The 14,981-nt window shown below is 41.9% G+C and overlaps 1 pseudogene and 3 gene segments (V, D, J or C); 3 read left to right on the forward strand and 1 right to left on the reverse strand.

The window, feature by feature from the left end:
- Positions 1 to 1,324: 1,324 nt before the first annotated feature.
- Positions 1,325 to 1,789, reverse strand: LOC122864338. The segment is given in 1 exon segment: positions 1,325 to 1,789. A coding segment is annotated over 1 exon segment (336 nt).
- Positions 1,790 to 2,164: 375 nt separating this feature from the next.
- LOC122864335 lies at positions 2,165 to 2,946 on the forward strand. The segment is given in 2 exon segments: positions 2,165 to 2,481; positions 2,589 to 2,946. Coding segments are annotated over 2 exon segments (414 nt in total).
- Positions 2,947 to 6,018: 3,072 nt separating this feature from the next.
- On the forward strand, positions 6,019 to 6,525 carry LOC122864336 (annotated as a pseudogene).
- Positions 6,526 to 9,551: 3,026 nt separating this feature from the next.
- Positions 9,552 to 10,169, forward strand: LOC122864330. The segment is given in 2 exon segments: positions 9,552 to 9,667; positions 9,775 to 10,169. Coding segments are annotated over 2 exon segments (471 nt in total).
- The last annotated feature ends 4,812 nt before the right edge of the window (positions 10,170 to 14,981 follow it).

A 14,981-nucleotide genomic window follows, 5' to 3' on the forward strand; every position in this document is an offset into this window, starting at 1 on the left:
GACTGAAGATACAGGAGATTATTATTGTCAGCACTGTTACAGCTGGCCATTCACACAGTGATTCAACGTCGTACAAAAACCTCCCTCTGCTAGAGAGGAACTGATCTGAACGAACAGCTGCACAGAAATTAAAACACTAAAGGATTGATTAACATATATTTTTATGGTAGACCACAACATTACTTTCAGCATTAAAACCTTTTTCATATTTCTGTTAAATATAGTTTTAGGAGTATTCTTTGTGCAATTTGCACGCAAGTATACGTTGGCTCAAAGTCAGAATCGATACTAGATCATTTCAGCTCTTAAAACATTCTAGTTTAAGTAACAGTAAAACACATAATCAACATTTTGGTACAAATGTTTAATAAATGCTTAATTTGAAACTTTGAAAAAGCCAGAAACTTCAAATTGTCAAACTCAGAGCAGAAAATTATCAAAGAATTTCAGCACTTAACAAAAGAAAATATATTCATGCATTTCTGAATTACACAGTATCGTTGGTACATTTTATTACACGCAAACACGTTGAGTGTCTTGTTGTTAATTAGATCATCTTGATAAACTATATAATACAGCACACTTCAATACAGAATAGGACACTGAGAATGATTCTTTGTAAAATGTTCAGAGAAAGTTACAAAATCCTTTCAATCTGACCCTGAGACAAACTCCGTGTCTTAAGTTTATATGGACCCACTGTTTTAAGTCAAAACAGCAACATATGACGTCAGTTACAGATTTATAATATGCATGGAAACCAGTGATTTAATGAATAGGTCTTATTGTTTGATTACAACAGCAAGAGGCAGAGACTGTGCTATCTTCTCGTTTGTGTGTCAAGTCTTTTGGTGAAGTTACTCTGTCTCATTTAAACACTATCTGGTGGAAAATCTCAAATACTATTCATGGTGTGTGACTTTATGCAGATGATACCCTCCTTTTAATTTCTAATCTCAAAGGTCCTTATTATAGTTTAGACTGTAAAATTCAGAACTTCAGAATCATTTCTAGATACAAATTAAGAACATATCAACACACTGATATTCCACAAGGGTAGACATTAGTAATAACAAACAGCTTTGTGTTTTACCATTAAAATGGTCTTACTATGTGAATTGTTACCAAAGTTAATTAATATATATATAAAACTGGAACGACTATAGAAGAATAGCCACAGTCTTAAATCTGTTTCTGATGTAACAACGTGCATTAATCTGTTCCTAGTGTATAATAAATGTCAAAAGACAATTCACTTTTGAAATACACAATATAATCTTTTTAGTTTTAAAATGTTGAAACCATCAACAAGCAAGAACACATCAATGTTGAAACATGTCATGAGACAAAGAGAGAACCAGAGAGAGAGACAGAGAGTGCAGACTGACAGCAGTAGCAGAGTAAAACCAGTAGCAGAGTCCCAGTGAGTCAGATCAGGACTGGGAACACTGGTCTCTTCTCAGTATCTCTGAGACCGGAGTCTGGCAGCCCTGGGTGGCCTCACAGGTCACAGAGCCCACCTTCCTCCACTGGTCTGCAGGGAGCCTCAGGGTGCTGCTCCAGCTGTAGCAGCCGTCCTTCTCCAGCACCCCGGGGCTCCTGCTCTCCTCCCAGCTGATGCTGCCGCTGCTGCTGCTGTCCACCTTCCAGGCCAGACTCCAGTCTGAGGGGAAGCCCTTGTTGGCCAGGCACATGAGCGTGGCCATCCCCTGCTGCAGCTCCTCGCTGGAGGGGGGCAGCACCTTCAGGGTGGGGACTACTCGACCCATTGCAGAGAGAGAGAGAGATTAATAAAATTTACATGAGGGAAACTAAACTCCACCTTGTTGGCTGCAGCAGAGGAGGCTACTAGTTCTGTTGGGCTCAGTAACCATGCAGAGTAGTTTTCTAAAATTAACTGATGAGAATGTAGACGAGAAGAAAAAGTAACATTTTTTTGTGCAACAGGATTTTTTTATTGTAGTGGATTTTATTCTGGTTAACGACACTGGGAAACCTTCAAATTTCAAATGTCAGACACAATAAAATAAGTAATAATAAGAAAACTTTATTTATAGAGCACTTATCAAAACAAAGTACAAAGTGCTTCACAACAAGATAAATGAAATACCACAGTGAATGACGAAATATAAAGAAATAAAACATATAAAATACACAAAAGCCATAAAATAAACAGTAAAATATAATAAATAAACAGCCAGTTCAGGTAAAGTCAGGATATGCTTTTTTGTATATATAAGTATTGATCTATTAATAAACAGCATCATCAGAGTCCCTGTTGGAGTCAGTCAGAGCATTTCCATAGAGAGCCACTTTGCATCAGCAGCACCATGCTCCAGTGCTCTGGGAGAGTTTATAGTCCTGAGAGTTGAACACTGGATGACTGACAGCTGTCCTTCATGACAACAGAAATCCTCCTCATCAAAAACATGACTTTGATCTCCGTCCTCATCTGGACTCTCCTCTGCTGCTGCTTCACAGGTAAAGTCCAGAGAATCAAGCTCCTCTCCTCTGTGAACATCCGTCCCTCTGAAATGAAGCCGGCAAAACCATGACGCTGCTTTATGTTTTTGTCTCTGTATCCTCAGAGTCCAGAGGCCAGGTCACAGTGACTCAGCCTGGAGCAGTGAGCTCTGCTCTGAGAGGCTCCGTCTCCATCAGCTGTAGGACCAGTCAGAATATTCATTATAATAGCCCATCCCACTATTTAGCCTGGTACCAACAGAGAGATGGAGAAACTCCTAAACTGCTCATTTACCTTGCTAGCACTCGAGCATCAGGGATTCCAGGTCGTTTTACAGGCAGTGGATCAAACTCTGACTTCACTCTGACCATCAGTGGAGTCCAGACTGAAGATGCAGCAGTTTACTACTGTCAGAGTGGACATAACATCAACAGTCAGTGGTTGTTCACACAGTGAAAAAGCATCGTACAAAAACCTCCCTCAGTCAGACTGAACAGGAACTGAAGTGACTGCTGCAGCTGGAAGCTACTGCAGAGACTGATACACTTCACTGAGGACACACACATGCACACACACACACAAACACACAGACAGTATCATCAAGCAAATTAAACATTTAACCATTGTTGCTTTTAACCACCCATGAACATCTAGCAAAATAAGTTCTATGAGAAAAAAATGATCTTAGTTGAAATCAATTGACTTTCTCCATCACAGCTTCTCACCATCCATTCATGTCCCATTATAATCTCATGTTCTTATCAATTTTCTGAAGAATATAAAGGACAACCTGGGACAGTTAATGAGAAATGGCTCGGTCATCAGTTTTGACCTCAGCTTCATACTGGATAACAGTTATCTCAACTATATCCAATGAAAAGAAAACACAAAGACATAGATCATCATCAGAAATCCAAAACCTGTACATCGCTCAAACCACACAAAATATTACTTTAAATATGTAATACTATGTTATATAATGAAAAGCTCAAAATCAACTGAAATCATACAAAGGCAAAAGACATAAGTGACCTACTTAATATGACGAGATCTACATAAATAACTCTAACTGTCGATATACGTAGCAATGCAATAACACATTTTCCCCTACATGCAACTCAAAAACCCAACAAATACACTGCGATTAGAGTTCATTCTTGACCATGGAAACACCAAAACGATCTGCACAACTTCCATCCACTAACTGTTGTGAAGCTTTCAATCCTATCACATTATCTTCCTCAGCAGATGGAGTTGCCCAGTTGTCATTGAAATGTAGATTTGTAGAAGTTCTTGTATTTCAAATACATGGGCCGGAAATGGCCATCAAATAGGCCGGGGGGGTCAGGTAGTAGTTTCTAGAGCACCTCCTCTTTTTGCATTCATCACATGGGATGGAAATAAAGTACCGTTGGTTCAGCACGTCGATCAAAGATCCGTAGGTGTAAAGCAGGAAGTCCTGCACAATAAGGATGTGAGTCTCTCCTCCTCCTCCTCCTCATGGTCAGGCTTTGGGACATCTCAGTATCCAGGGTGTTATTAACGCCATGCGACGACTTGTCAATCCTGGTTCTCCAACCAAGCATAGATCGTACTACTCTTTTGGCGTTCAATGCCAAATGTTTAATGCAATAAATTCTTCTCAGGCTTTGTAGTTTACTCTAATAGTTCATGTACGCATGCGTCGGCGTTGGTGTGCCCGCCAGAGGCAACGTCTTAAACCGCCAGGATTTGACATTTTATCCAGTTTTTAAGCCACTTTTCATGCTACACTTTTATCCTGGCTATTTGTTACCCATATGTTTTAACATGGTAAAAGTTTTTAGTCATCGGACGTGTGGATCTTTATTTGAAGTTATTTTAAGTTGGCTGTCAACTCAACGTGGTTTAACGGACTACCTCCACTGCTGCTAGCTCAGCTCGGTTTGTTTTTTGCCTGGCGGCTAGGCTAGCCGGTCGCTTTATTGAGGATTTTAAGCTTGAGGAGTCTAGCTTATGATCCCACTCCTTCGTGGCTTGGCTCCATCATCACAGGCGCTCCGGGGCATGAAGTTGTTTCAGCTAAGCCTGAAGATCAGTCGCTCCTCATGGGTGCAAAGCCCAAAGCAATGGCCTTTTCTACTCCTTGCCATGTCCCAGTGGAGGCACGGTCACTCGTCGGCGGGGGTGGTGAGAAGTCTCAAGTGGGTTCGAGTACACGTCAACTGCAGCACTGACATGGTGCAAAGCGCCCACCTCCCCCTACTTCACTCCCACTGGCAAACAGGTTTGACATCCTGGAAACGCAGGGCTTCCCTCCACTGGAGGGACGCTCCCATTTTCCAGCGGTCAAGTCCTCCTCCTCCTCTTACTGAAAGTTACTGAAAGAGGCTGTGATCACGAGAAGCTCTGGAGGTCTTTATTGTTATTATCTCTTATTTAGTTTTTGCCCATCATTTATTTTATCATTCACTGTGGTATTTAATTTTCTCTCTCTGTGAAGCACTTTGTTGTTTTGATAAGTGCTCTATAAATAAAGTGTGTTATAATTATTATTATTACTCCGATTCATTAAACTTTCTGGACTCTAAAACTTTTAAACATGAAAGTTTCTACCAATGTCACATTTAATTTGTAAGACACATACAGTATATCTTATAATTCACTTCAATATATTTATATAGCGCCAACTCATAACAGAAGTTATCTCATTGCACTTTTCCTATAGAGCAGGTTTAGACCTTTACAGAGACCCAACAAATTCCACCATGAGCAAGCATTTGGCGACAGTAGCAAGAAAAAACTTCCTGTGTGTAGCATGAAGGGACTACTAACTTATTTTCATTATACAACCTGAGTTGTGGGTTCTGACTCGGACACTACGACAAAAATATTACACATAAGCTGAAGACTGAGGCTTTTATTGTATTTATTTCTTGTCTCAATCCAAAACCTCATAAATGATGTGTGTGTTCTCTTCATGTAAGCAGGAATCATCACAACAGTCAGGCTTCATTACTGAAACATTCAAATGAATATTTCTGACTACTGAACTACTTTTTCAAACTGATAAAATTCTCACAATTAAACATGTCGACAGACTTTAAAATCATTAGTCTGGGAGAAAGATCGAATAATAGCCATGCACATTAAATACTGATCAAAAATTATCATTTCTTGAGCCAAAATATTAAAACTATCAAATATTTTCTTCATACAGAGTAATGCAGAGTAGTTTTATAACATGAACTGATGAGAATGTAGAAGAGAAGAAAAAGTAAAATTTTTTTTGTGAAACAGGATTTTTTTTTATTGTAGTGGATTTTATTCTGATTAAAGACACTGGGAAGCCTTCAAATTTCAAATGTCAGCCACAATAAAATAAGTATTGATCTATTAATAGACAGCATCATCAGAGTCCCTGTTGGAGTCAGTCAGAGCATTTCCATAGAGAGCCACTTTGCATCAGCAGCACCATGCTCCAGTGCTCTGGGAGAGTTTATAGTCCTGAGAGTTGAACACTGGATGACTGACAGCTGTCCTTCATGACAACAGAAATCCTCCTCATCAAAAACATGACTTTGATCTCCGTCCTCATCTGGACTCTCTCTCTGCTGCTGCTTCACAGGTAAAGTCCAGAGAATCAAGCTCCTCTCCTCTGTGAACATCCGTCCCTCTGAAATGAAGCCGGCAAAACCATGACGCTGCTTTGTGTTTTTGTCTCTGTATCCTCAGAGTCCAGAGGCCAGGTCACAGTGACTCAGCCTGGAGCAGTGAGCTCTGCTCTGAGAGGCTCCGTCTCCATCAGCTGTAGGACCAGTCAGAATATTCATTATAATAGCCCATCCCACTATTTAGCCTGGTACCAACAGAGAGATGGAGAAACTCCTAAACTGCTCATTTACCTTGCTAGCACTCGAGCATCAGGGATTCCAGGTCGTTTTACAGGCAGTGGATCAAACTCTGACTTCACTCTGACCATCAGTGGAGTCCAGACTGAAGATGCAGCAGTTTACTACTGTCAGAGTGGACACATAATCAACAGCCAGTGGTTGTTCACACAGTGAAAAAGCGTCGTACAAAAACCTCCCTCAGTCAGACTGAACAGAAACTGAAGTGACTGCTGCAGCTGGAAGCTACTGCAGAGACTGATACACTTCACTGAGGACACACACACACACACACACACACACAAACACACAGACAGTATCATCAAGCAAATTAAATATTTAACCATTGTTGCTTTTAACCACCCATGAACATCTAGCAAAATAAGTTCTATGAGAAAAAAATGATCTTAGTTGAAATCAATTGACTTTCTCCATCAGAGCTTCTCACCATCCATTCATGTCCCATTATAATCTCATGTTCTTATCAATTTTCTGAAGAATATAAAGGACAACCTGGGACAGTTAATGAGAAATGGCTCGGTCATCAGTTTTGACCTCAGCTTCATACTGGATAACAGTTATCTCAACTATATCCAATGAAAAGAAAACACAAAGACATAGATCATCATCAGAAATCCAAAACCTGTACATCGCTCAAACCACACAAAATATTACTTTAAATATGTAATACTATGTTATATAATGAAAAGCTCAAAATCAACTGAAATCATACAAAGGCAAAAGACATAAGTGACCTACTTAATATGACGAGATCTACATAAATAACTCTAACTGTCGATATACGTAGCAATGCAATAACACATTTTCCCTACATGCAACTCAAAACCCAACAAATACACTGCGATTAGAGTTCATTCTTGACCATGGAAACACCAAAACGATCTGCACAACTTCCATCCACTAACTGTTGTGAAGCTTTCAATCCTATCACATTATCTTCCTCAGCAGATGGAGTTGCCCAGTTGTCATTGAAATGTAGATTTGTAGAAGTTCTTGTATTTCAAATACATGGGCCGGAAATGGCCATCAAATAGGCCGGGGGGGTCAGGTAGTAGTTTCTAGAGCACCTCCTCTTTTTGCATTCATCACATGGGATGGAAATAAAGTACCGTTGGTTCAGCACGTCGATCAAAGATCCGTAGGTGTAAAGCAGGAAGTCCTGCACAATAAGGATGTGAGTCTCCTCCTCCTCCTCCTCATGGTCAGGCTTTGGGACATCTCAGTATCCAGGGTGTTATTAACGCCATGCGACGACTTGTCAATCCTGGTTCTCCAACCAAGCATAGATCGTACTCTTTTTGGCGTTCAATGCCAAATGTTTAATGCAATAAATTCTTCTCAGGCTTTGTAGTTTACTCTAATAGTTCATGTACGCATGCGTCGGCGTTGGGTGTGCCCGCCAGAGGCAACGTCTTAAACCGCCAGGATTTGACATTTTATCCAGTTTTTAAGCCACTTTTCATGCTACACTTTTATCCTGGCTATTTGTTACCCATATGTTTTAACATGGTAAAAGTTTTTAGTCATCGGACGTGTGGATCTTTATTTGAAGTTATTTTAAGTTGGCTGTCAACTCAACGTGGTTTAACGGACTACCTCCACTGCTGCTAGCTCAGCTCGGTTTGTTTTTTGCCTGGCGGCTAGGCTAGCCGGTCGCTTTTATTGAGGATTTTAAGCTTGAGGGAGTCTAGCTTATGATCCCACTCCTTCGTGGCTTGGCTCCATCATCACAGGCGCTCCGGGGCATGAAGTTGTTTCAGCTAAGCCTGAAGATCAGTCGCTCCTCATGGGTGCAAAGCCCAAAGCAATGGCCTTTTCTACTCCTTGCCATGTCCCAGTGGAGGCACGGTCACTCGTCGGGCGGGGTGGTGAGAAGTCTCAAGTGGGTTCGAGTACACGTCAACTGCAGCACTGACATGGTGCAAAGCGCCCACCTCCCCTACTTCACTCCCACTGGCAAACAGGTTTGACATCCTGAAACGCAGGGCTTCCCTCCACTGGAGGGACGCTCCCATTTTCCAGCGGTCAAGTCCTCCTCCTCCTCTTACTGAAAGTTACTGAAAGAGGCTGTGATCACGAGAAGCTCTGGAGGTCTTTATTGTTATTATCTCTTATTTAGTTTTTGCCCATCATTTATTTTATCATTCACTGTGGTATTTAATTTTCTCTCTCTGTGAAGCACTTTGTTGTTTTGATAAGTGCTCTATAAATAAAGTGTGTTATAATTATTATTATTACTCCGATTCATTAAACTTTCTGGACTCTAAAACTTTTAAACATGAAAGTTTCTACCAATGTCACATTTCATTTGTAAGACACATACAGTATATCTTATAATTCACTTCAATATATTTATATAGCGCCAACTCATAACAGAAGTTATCTCATTGCACTTTTCCTATAGAGCAGGTTTAGACCTTTACAGAGACCCAACAAATTCCACCATGAGCAAGCATTTGGCGACAGTAGCAAGAAAAAACTTCCTGTGTGTAGCATGAAGGGACTACTAACTTATTTTCATTATACAACCTGAGTAGTGGGTTCTGACTCGGACACTACGAAAAAAATATTACACATAAGCTGAAGACTGAGGCTTTTATTGTATTTATTTCTTGTCTCAATCCAAAACCTCATAAATGATGTGTGTGTTCTCTTCATGTAAGCAGGAATCATCACAACAGTCAGGCTTCATTACTGAAACATTCAAATGAATATTTCTGACTACTGAACTACTTTTTCAAACTGATAAAATTCTCACAATTAAACATGTCGACAGACTTTAAAATCATTAGTCTGGGAGAAAGATCGAATAATAGCCATGCACATTAAATACTGATCAAAAATTATCATTTCTTGAGCCAAAATATTAAAACTATCAAATATATTTTTCATACAGAGTAATGCAGAGTAGTTTTGTAACATGAACTGATGAGAATGTAGAAGAGAAGAAAAAGTAAAATTTTTTTGTGAAACAGATTTTTTTTTTTTATTGTAGTGGATTTTATTCTGATTAAAGACACTGGGAAGCCTTCAAATTTCAAATGTCAGCCACAATAAAATAAGTATTGATCTATTAATAGACAGCATCATCAGAGTCCCTGTTGGAGTCAGTCAGAGCATTTCCATAGAGAGCCACTTTGCATCAGCAGCACCATGCTCCAGTGCTCTGGGAGAGTTTATAGTCCTGAGAGTTGAACACTGGATGATTGACAGCTGTCCTTCATGACAACAGAAGCCACAGAAATCCTCCTCATCAAAAACATGACTTTGATCTCCGTCCTCATCTGGACTCTCCTCTGCTGCTGCTTCACAGGTAAAGTCCAGAGAATCAAGCTCCTCTCCTCCGTGAGCATCCGTCCCTCTGAAATGAAGCTGACAAAACCATGACGCTGCTTTATGTTTTTGTCTCTGTATCCTCAGAGTCCAGAGGCCAGGTCACAGTGACTCAGCCTGGAGCAGTGAGCTCTGCTCTTGGAGGCTCCGTCTCCATCAGCTGTAGGACCAGTCAGAATGTTTATGTTTCGAGCAACAACCACTATTTAGCCTGGTACCAACAGAGAGATGGAGAAACTCCTAAACTCCTCATTTACCATGCTAGCACTCGAGCATCAGGGATTCCAGGTCGTTTTACAGGCAGTGGATCAAACTCTGACTTCACTCTGACCATCAGTGGAGTCCAGACTGAAGATGCAGCAGTTTACTACTGTCAGAGTTTTCATGTTATCAACAGTCAGTATGTGTTCACACAGTGGAAAAGTGTTGTACAAAAACCTCCCTCAGTCAGACTGAACAGAAACTGAAGTGACTGCTGCAGCTGGAAGATACTGCAGAGACTGATACACTTCACTGAGGACACACACACACACACACACACACACACACATACTGTACACAAATTCATTAAGCAGTTTGAACATTTCACCATTGTTGCTTTAATTACCAGTGAATATGTATCAAAACAAGTTTAACTACAAAAAAATGATCTTGATGGAAACCAAATAACTTTCTCCGTCACATTTTCTCACAATCCATTCATATCTCATTATAATCTCATGTTCTCAATTTTCCGAAGAATATAAAGGCCAACCTGGGACAGTTAATGAGAAAAGGCATCAGTTTTGACCTCAGCTTCATACTGGATCACAGTTTTCTCAACTATTTCCGGTGAAAAGAAAATACAAAGACATAGATCAGCATCAGAAACCTTTGCAATAAAAAAAGTCCAAACAAAACCTGTACATCCCTCAAATCACACAAAATATTACTTTAAATATGTATAACTATGTTATCTAATGAAAAGCTCAAAATATAAAAAAAACTTTGTCCTTCACCCTCCGCGGGTGGTCTCATCCTTCGAGCTCGGGTCCTCTACCAGAGGCCTGGGAGCTTGAGGGTTCTGCGCAGTATCTTTGCTGTTCCCAGTACTGCACTCTTCTGGACAGAGATGTCTGGTGTTCTTCCAGGGATCTGCTGTAGCCACTCCTCCAGTTTGGGGGTCACTGCCCCGAGTGCGCCGACGACCACGGGCACCACTGTTGCCTTCATCTTCCAGGCCTTCTCCAGCTCTTCTCTGAGCCCTTGGTACTTCTCTAATTTCTCATGTTCCTTTTTCCTGATGTTGCCATCACTTGGTATTGCCACGTCAACCACAACAGCTTTCCTCTTCTGTTTGTCCACCACCACGATGTCAGGCTGGTTCGCCATTACCATTCTGTCAGTCTGAATCTGGAAGTCCCACAGGATCTTGGCTCGGTCATTCTCTACCACCTTTGGAGGTATTTCCCACTTTGACCTCGGGGTTTCCAGTCCATACTCAGTGCAGATGTTCCTGTACACTATGCCAGCTACTTGGTTATGGCGCTCCATGTATGCTTTTCCTGCCAGCATCTTACACCCTGCAGTTATGTGCTGGATTGTTTCAGGGGCTTCTTTGCACAGCCTACACCTTGGGTCTTGTCTGGTGTGGTAGATCTGGGCCTCTATTGCTCTGGTGCTCAGGGCCTGCTCCTGTGCAGCCATGATGAGTGCCTCTGTGCTGTCCTTCAATCCAGCCCACTCTAGCCATTGGTAGGACTTCTTGATATCAGCCACTTCAGTTATGTTCCGGTGGTACATCCCGTGTAGGGGTTTGTCCTCCCATGATGGTCCTTCCTCCAGCACGTCTTCCTCTGTTCCCCATTGCCTGAGACATTCCCTGAGCACGTCATCTGTTGGGGCCTTATCTTGGATGTACTTGTGGATCTTGGATGTTTCATCCTGGATAGTGGCTCTCACAATCACTAGTCCACGGCCGCCTTCCTTACGGCTAGCGTACAGTCTCAGGGTGCTGGATTTGGGATGGAACCCTCCATGCATGGTGAGGAGCTTTTCGGCGTCTTAACGTCTGTGGTCTGTATCTCTTCCTTTGGCCACCTTATTATTCCCGCAGGGTATCTGATCACTGGCAGGGCGTAGCTGTTTATTGCCTGGGCCTTGTTCTTGCCATTGAGCTGACTTCTTAGGACTTGCCTTACTCGTTGGAGGTATTTGGCCGTTGCCGTCTTCCTTGTTGCCTCTTCGAGGTTGCCATTTGCCTGTGGTATTCCAAGGTACTTGTAACCATCCTCAATGTCTGCTATTGTTCCTTCTGGGAGTGAGACCCCTTCTGTGTGGACTACCTTCCCTCTCTTTGTCACCATTCGACTGCACTTCTCAAGCCCGAATGACATCCCAATGTCAGAGCTGTAGATCCTGGTGGTGTGGATCAGTGAGTCGATGTCCCGCCGCTCTTAGCGTATAGCTTGATGTCATCCATGTAGAGGAGGTGACTGATGGTGGCCCTGTTCCTGAGTCGGTATCCATAGCCAGTCTTGTTGATTATTTGGCTGAAGGGGTTCAGACCTATGCAGAGCAGCAGTGGGGACAGAGCAGCTCCTTGGTATATGCCACATTTGATGGATACTTGTGCAAGTGGCTTGCCATTGGCCTCAAGGGTGGTTTTCCACAGCCTCATCGAGTTTGCAATGAAGTCTCTTAGAGTCCTGTTGATGTTGTACATCTCTAAGCATTCAGTGATCCATGTGTGCGGCATTGAGTCATATGCTTTCTTGTAATCAATCCAGGCAGAGCACAGGTTGGTGTGTCGGGCTCTGCAGTCTTGGGTGACTGTTCTGTCAACCGGGAGTTGGTGTTTGGCTCCTCTGGTTCCTCTGCCAATGCCCTTCTGTGCTTTGCTCATGTATTGATCCATGTGTCCACTTATCTTAGCCGCAATGATGCCTGACATGAGCTTCCATGTTGTGGAGAGACAGGTTATTTGTTAGGATGGGACTGTACCCTTTGCGGGATCCTTCAGAATCAGGATCCATTCAGGTGCGTCCCATCTCTTAGCAGCTGGTTCATTTTTTTGCTCATGGAGTGCAGTGAGCTTCTTTAGCCAGTAGGTGTGGATCCTGTCAGGGCCCGGTGCTGTCCAGTTCTTCATACCTGAGACTCTTTCTTGGATGTCTGCCGCTGTGATGGTGACTGGGTTCTGTTCAGGGAGGTTGCTGTGGTCCTTTCTCAGAGCCGCCAGCCACTGTGCATCGCTGTTGTGTGATGCCTCCCTCTACCATATACTTTTCCAGTACTGCTCCGTTTCCAGCCGTGGTGGGTCTGCTCTGCTGTTATTACCCTGCCATTGAGCGTACACTTTCGCAGGTTGAGTTGCGAAAAGCCGGTTTATTCTTCTGGCTTCATTATCTCTCGTGTATCTCTTTAGGCGGCTGGCCAAGGCTTGGAGCCTTTGTTTGGCAGTTTCGAGTGCTTCAGTGCTCTCATGGTTGCTCTTGTAGCCAAGCATCTCTAGGATCAAGGATCACTGCTGCTGAGGCGTATATCAGCTCATTGGTTTCAGTGATAGTTGTGGCTCTCAATGCTAACCATTCATCCCACATCCTGTGCATGTAACCCCTCTGACCCCTCTTATATATATATATATATATATATACTATATACATATACACTAGTAAAGTTGGAAATAATAATTTATTCTCTGGCTTAATATTATATTTTCACTGCAATGAGTTTTTGAATTCCCATTGCTGAAGTAAACTATTTGAATCATTTAGAAATATTTCAGGAAAAACATATACATGTATATGGAAAGGAATCTACTTTTTCCCAAAGTGCTGAATATTAAAGAATTAAAGAGAAAAATAACTCCTGAAAGAATACAATTTTTAACATTTGACTTACTTCCAACGTCCAACGTCACCACAGTGATACAAACTCATTGAGCTGCCATACAAAAACCTCTCACTGTAGAGAGACACGGCTCTCTGACTTTGACACAAACAAACTCACCAGAATTAGTCTCTGTTTTTAAACTTTTTTCAGATGAAATGAAAAGTGACAATAAAAACAACAGTCACAAATTTCCACACAAATGTTTATTATATATATATTAATTTCCTATTAAATTTATAGTAATTGCTTTAGCAATACATTTGAATGAGAAAGGAGACATTTGGAAACAAAATATGTCTAGAAGAATAAAGCCAAAATCATGTAAAACAGGTTTTGAAAAAGTCCTAATCATTTTTGTGACAAACTGATTGATCCATTGGGAAACAGCATCATCCGAGTCCCTGTTGGAGTCGGTCAGAGCATTTCCATAGAGAGCCACTTTGCATCAGCAGCACCATGCTCCAGTGCTCTGGGAGAGTTTATAGTCCTGAGAGTTGAACACTGGATGACTGACAGCTGTCCTTCATGACAACAGAAGCCACAGAAATCCTCCTCATCAAAAACATGACTTTGATCTCCGTCCTCATCTGGACTCTCCTCTGCTGCTGCTTCACAGGTAAAGTCCAGAGAATCAAACTCCTCTCCTCTGCGAACATCCGTCCCTCTGAAATGAAGCTGACAAAACCATGACGCTGCTTTATGTTTTTGTCTCTGTATCCTCAGAGTCCAGAGGCCAGTACACAGTGACTCAGCCTGGAGCAGTGAGCTCTGCTCTGGGAGGCTCCGTCTCCATCAGCTGTAGGACCAGTCAGGATGTTCATAGCTCAAACCGTTTAGCCTGGTACCAACAGAGAGATGGAGAAACTCCTAAACTCCTCATTTACGATGCTAGCACTCGAGCATCAGGGATTCCAGGTCGTTTTACAGGCAGTGGATCAAACTCTGACTTCACTCTGACCATCAGTGGAGTCCAGACTGAAGATGCAGCAGTTTACTACTGTAAGAGTCAACACTATATCAACAGTCAAGCTGTGTTCACACAGTGATAAAGCATCGTACAAAAACCTCCCTCAGTCAGACTGAACAGAAACTGAAGTGACTGCTGCAGCTGGAAGCTACTGCAGAGACTGATACACTTCACTGAGGACACACACACACACACACACACACACAATTTTATCAAGCAAATTAAACATTTAACCATTGTTGCTTTCAACCACTCATGAACATGTAGCAAAATAAGTTCAGTGACAAAAATGATCTTGATGGAAATTAAATGACTTTCTTCATCACAGCTTCTCACCATCCATTCATGTCCCATTATAATCCCATGATGTTATCTGATTTGCCAATGAATAGAAAGGAGCCAAACTGGGACAGTTTATGAGAAAAGTCTTTGACCTCAGCTTCATACTGGATCA

Source organism: Siniperca chuatsi, linkage group LG17 (genome assembly GCF_020085105.1).
Source record: "Siniperca chuatsi isolate FFG_IHB_CAS linkage group LG17, ASM2008510v1, whole genome shotgun sequence".
Classification (NCBI taxonomy): domain Eukaryota; kingdom Metazoa; phylum Chordata; class Actinopteri; order Centrarchiformes; family Sinipercidae; genus Siniperca; species Siniperca chuatsi.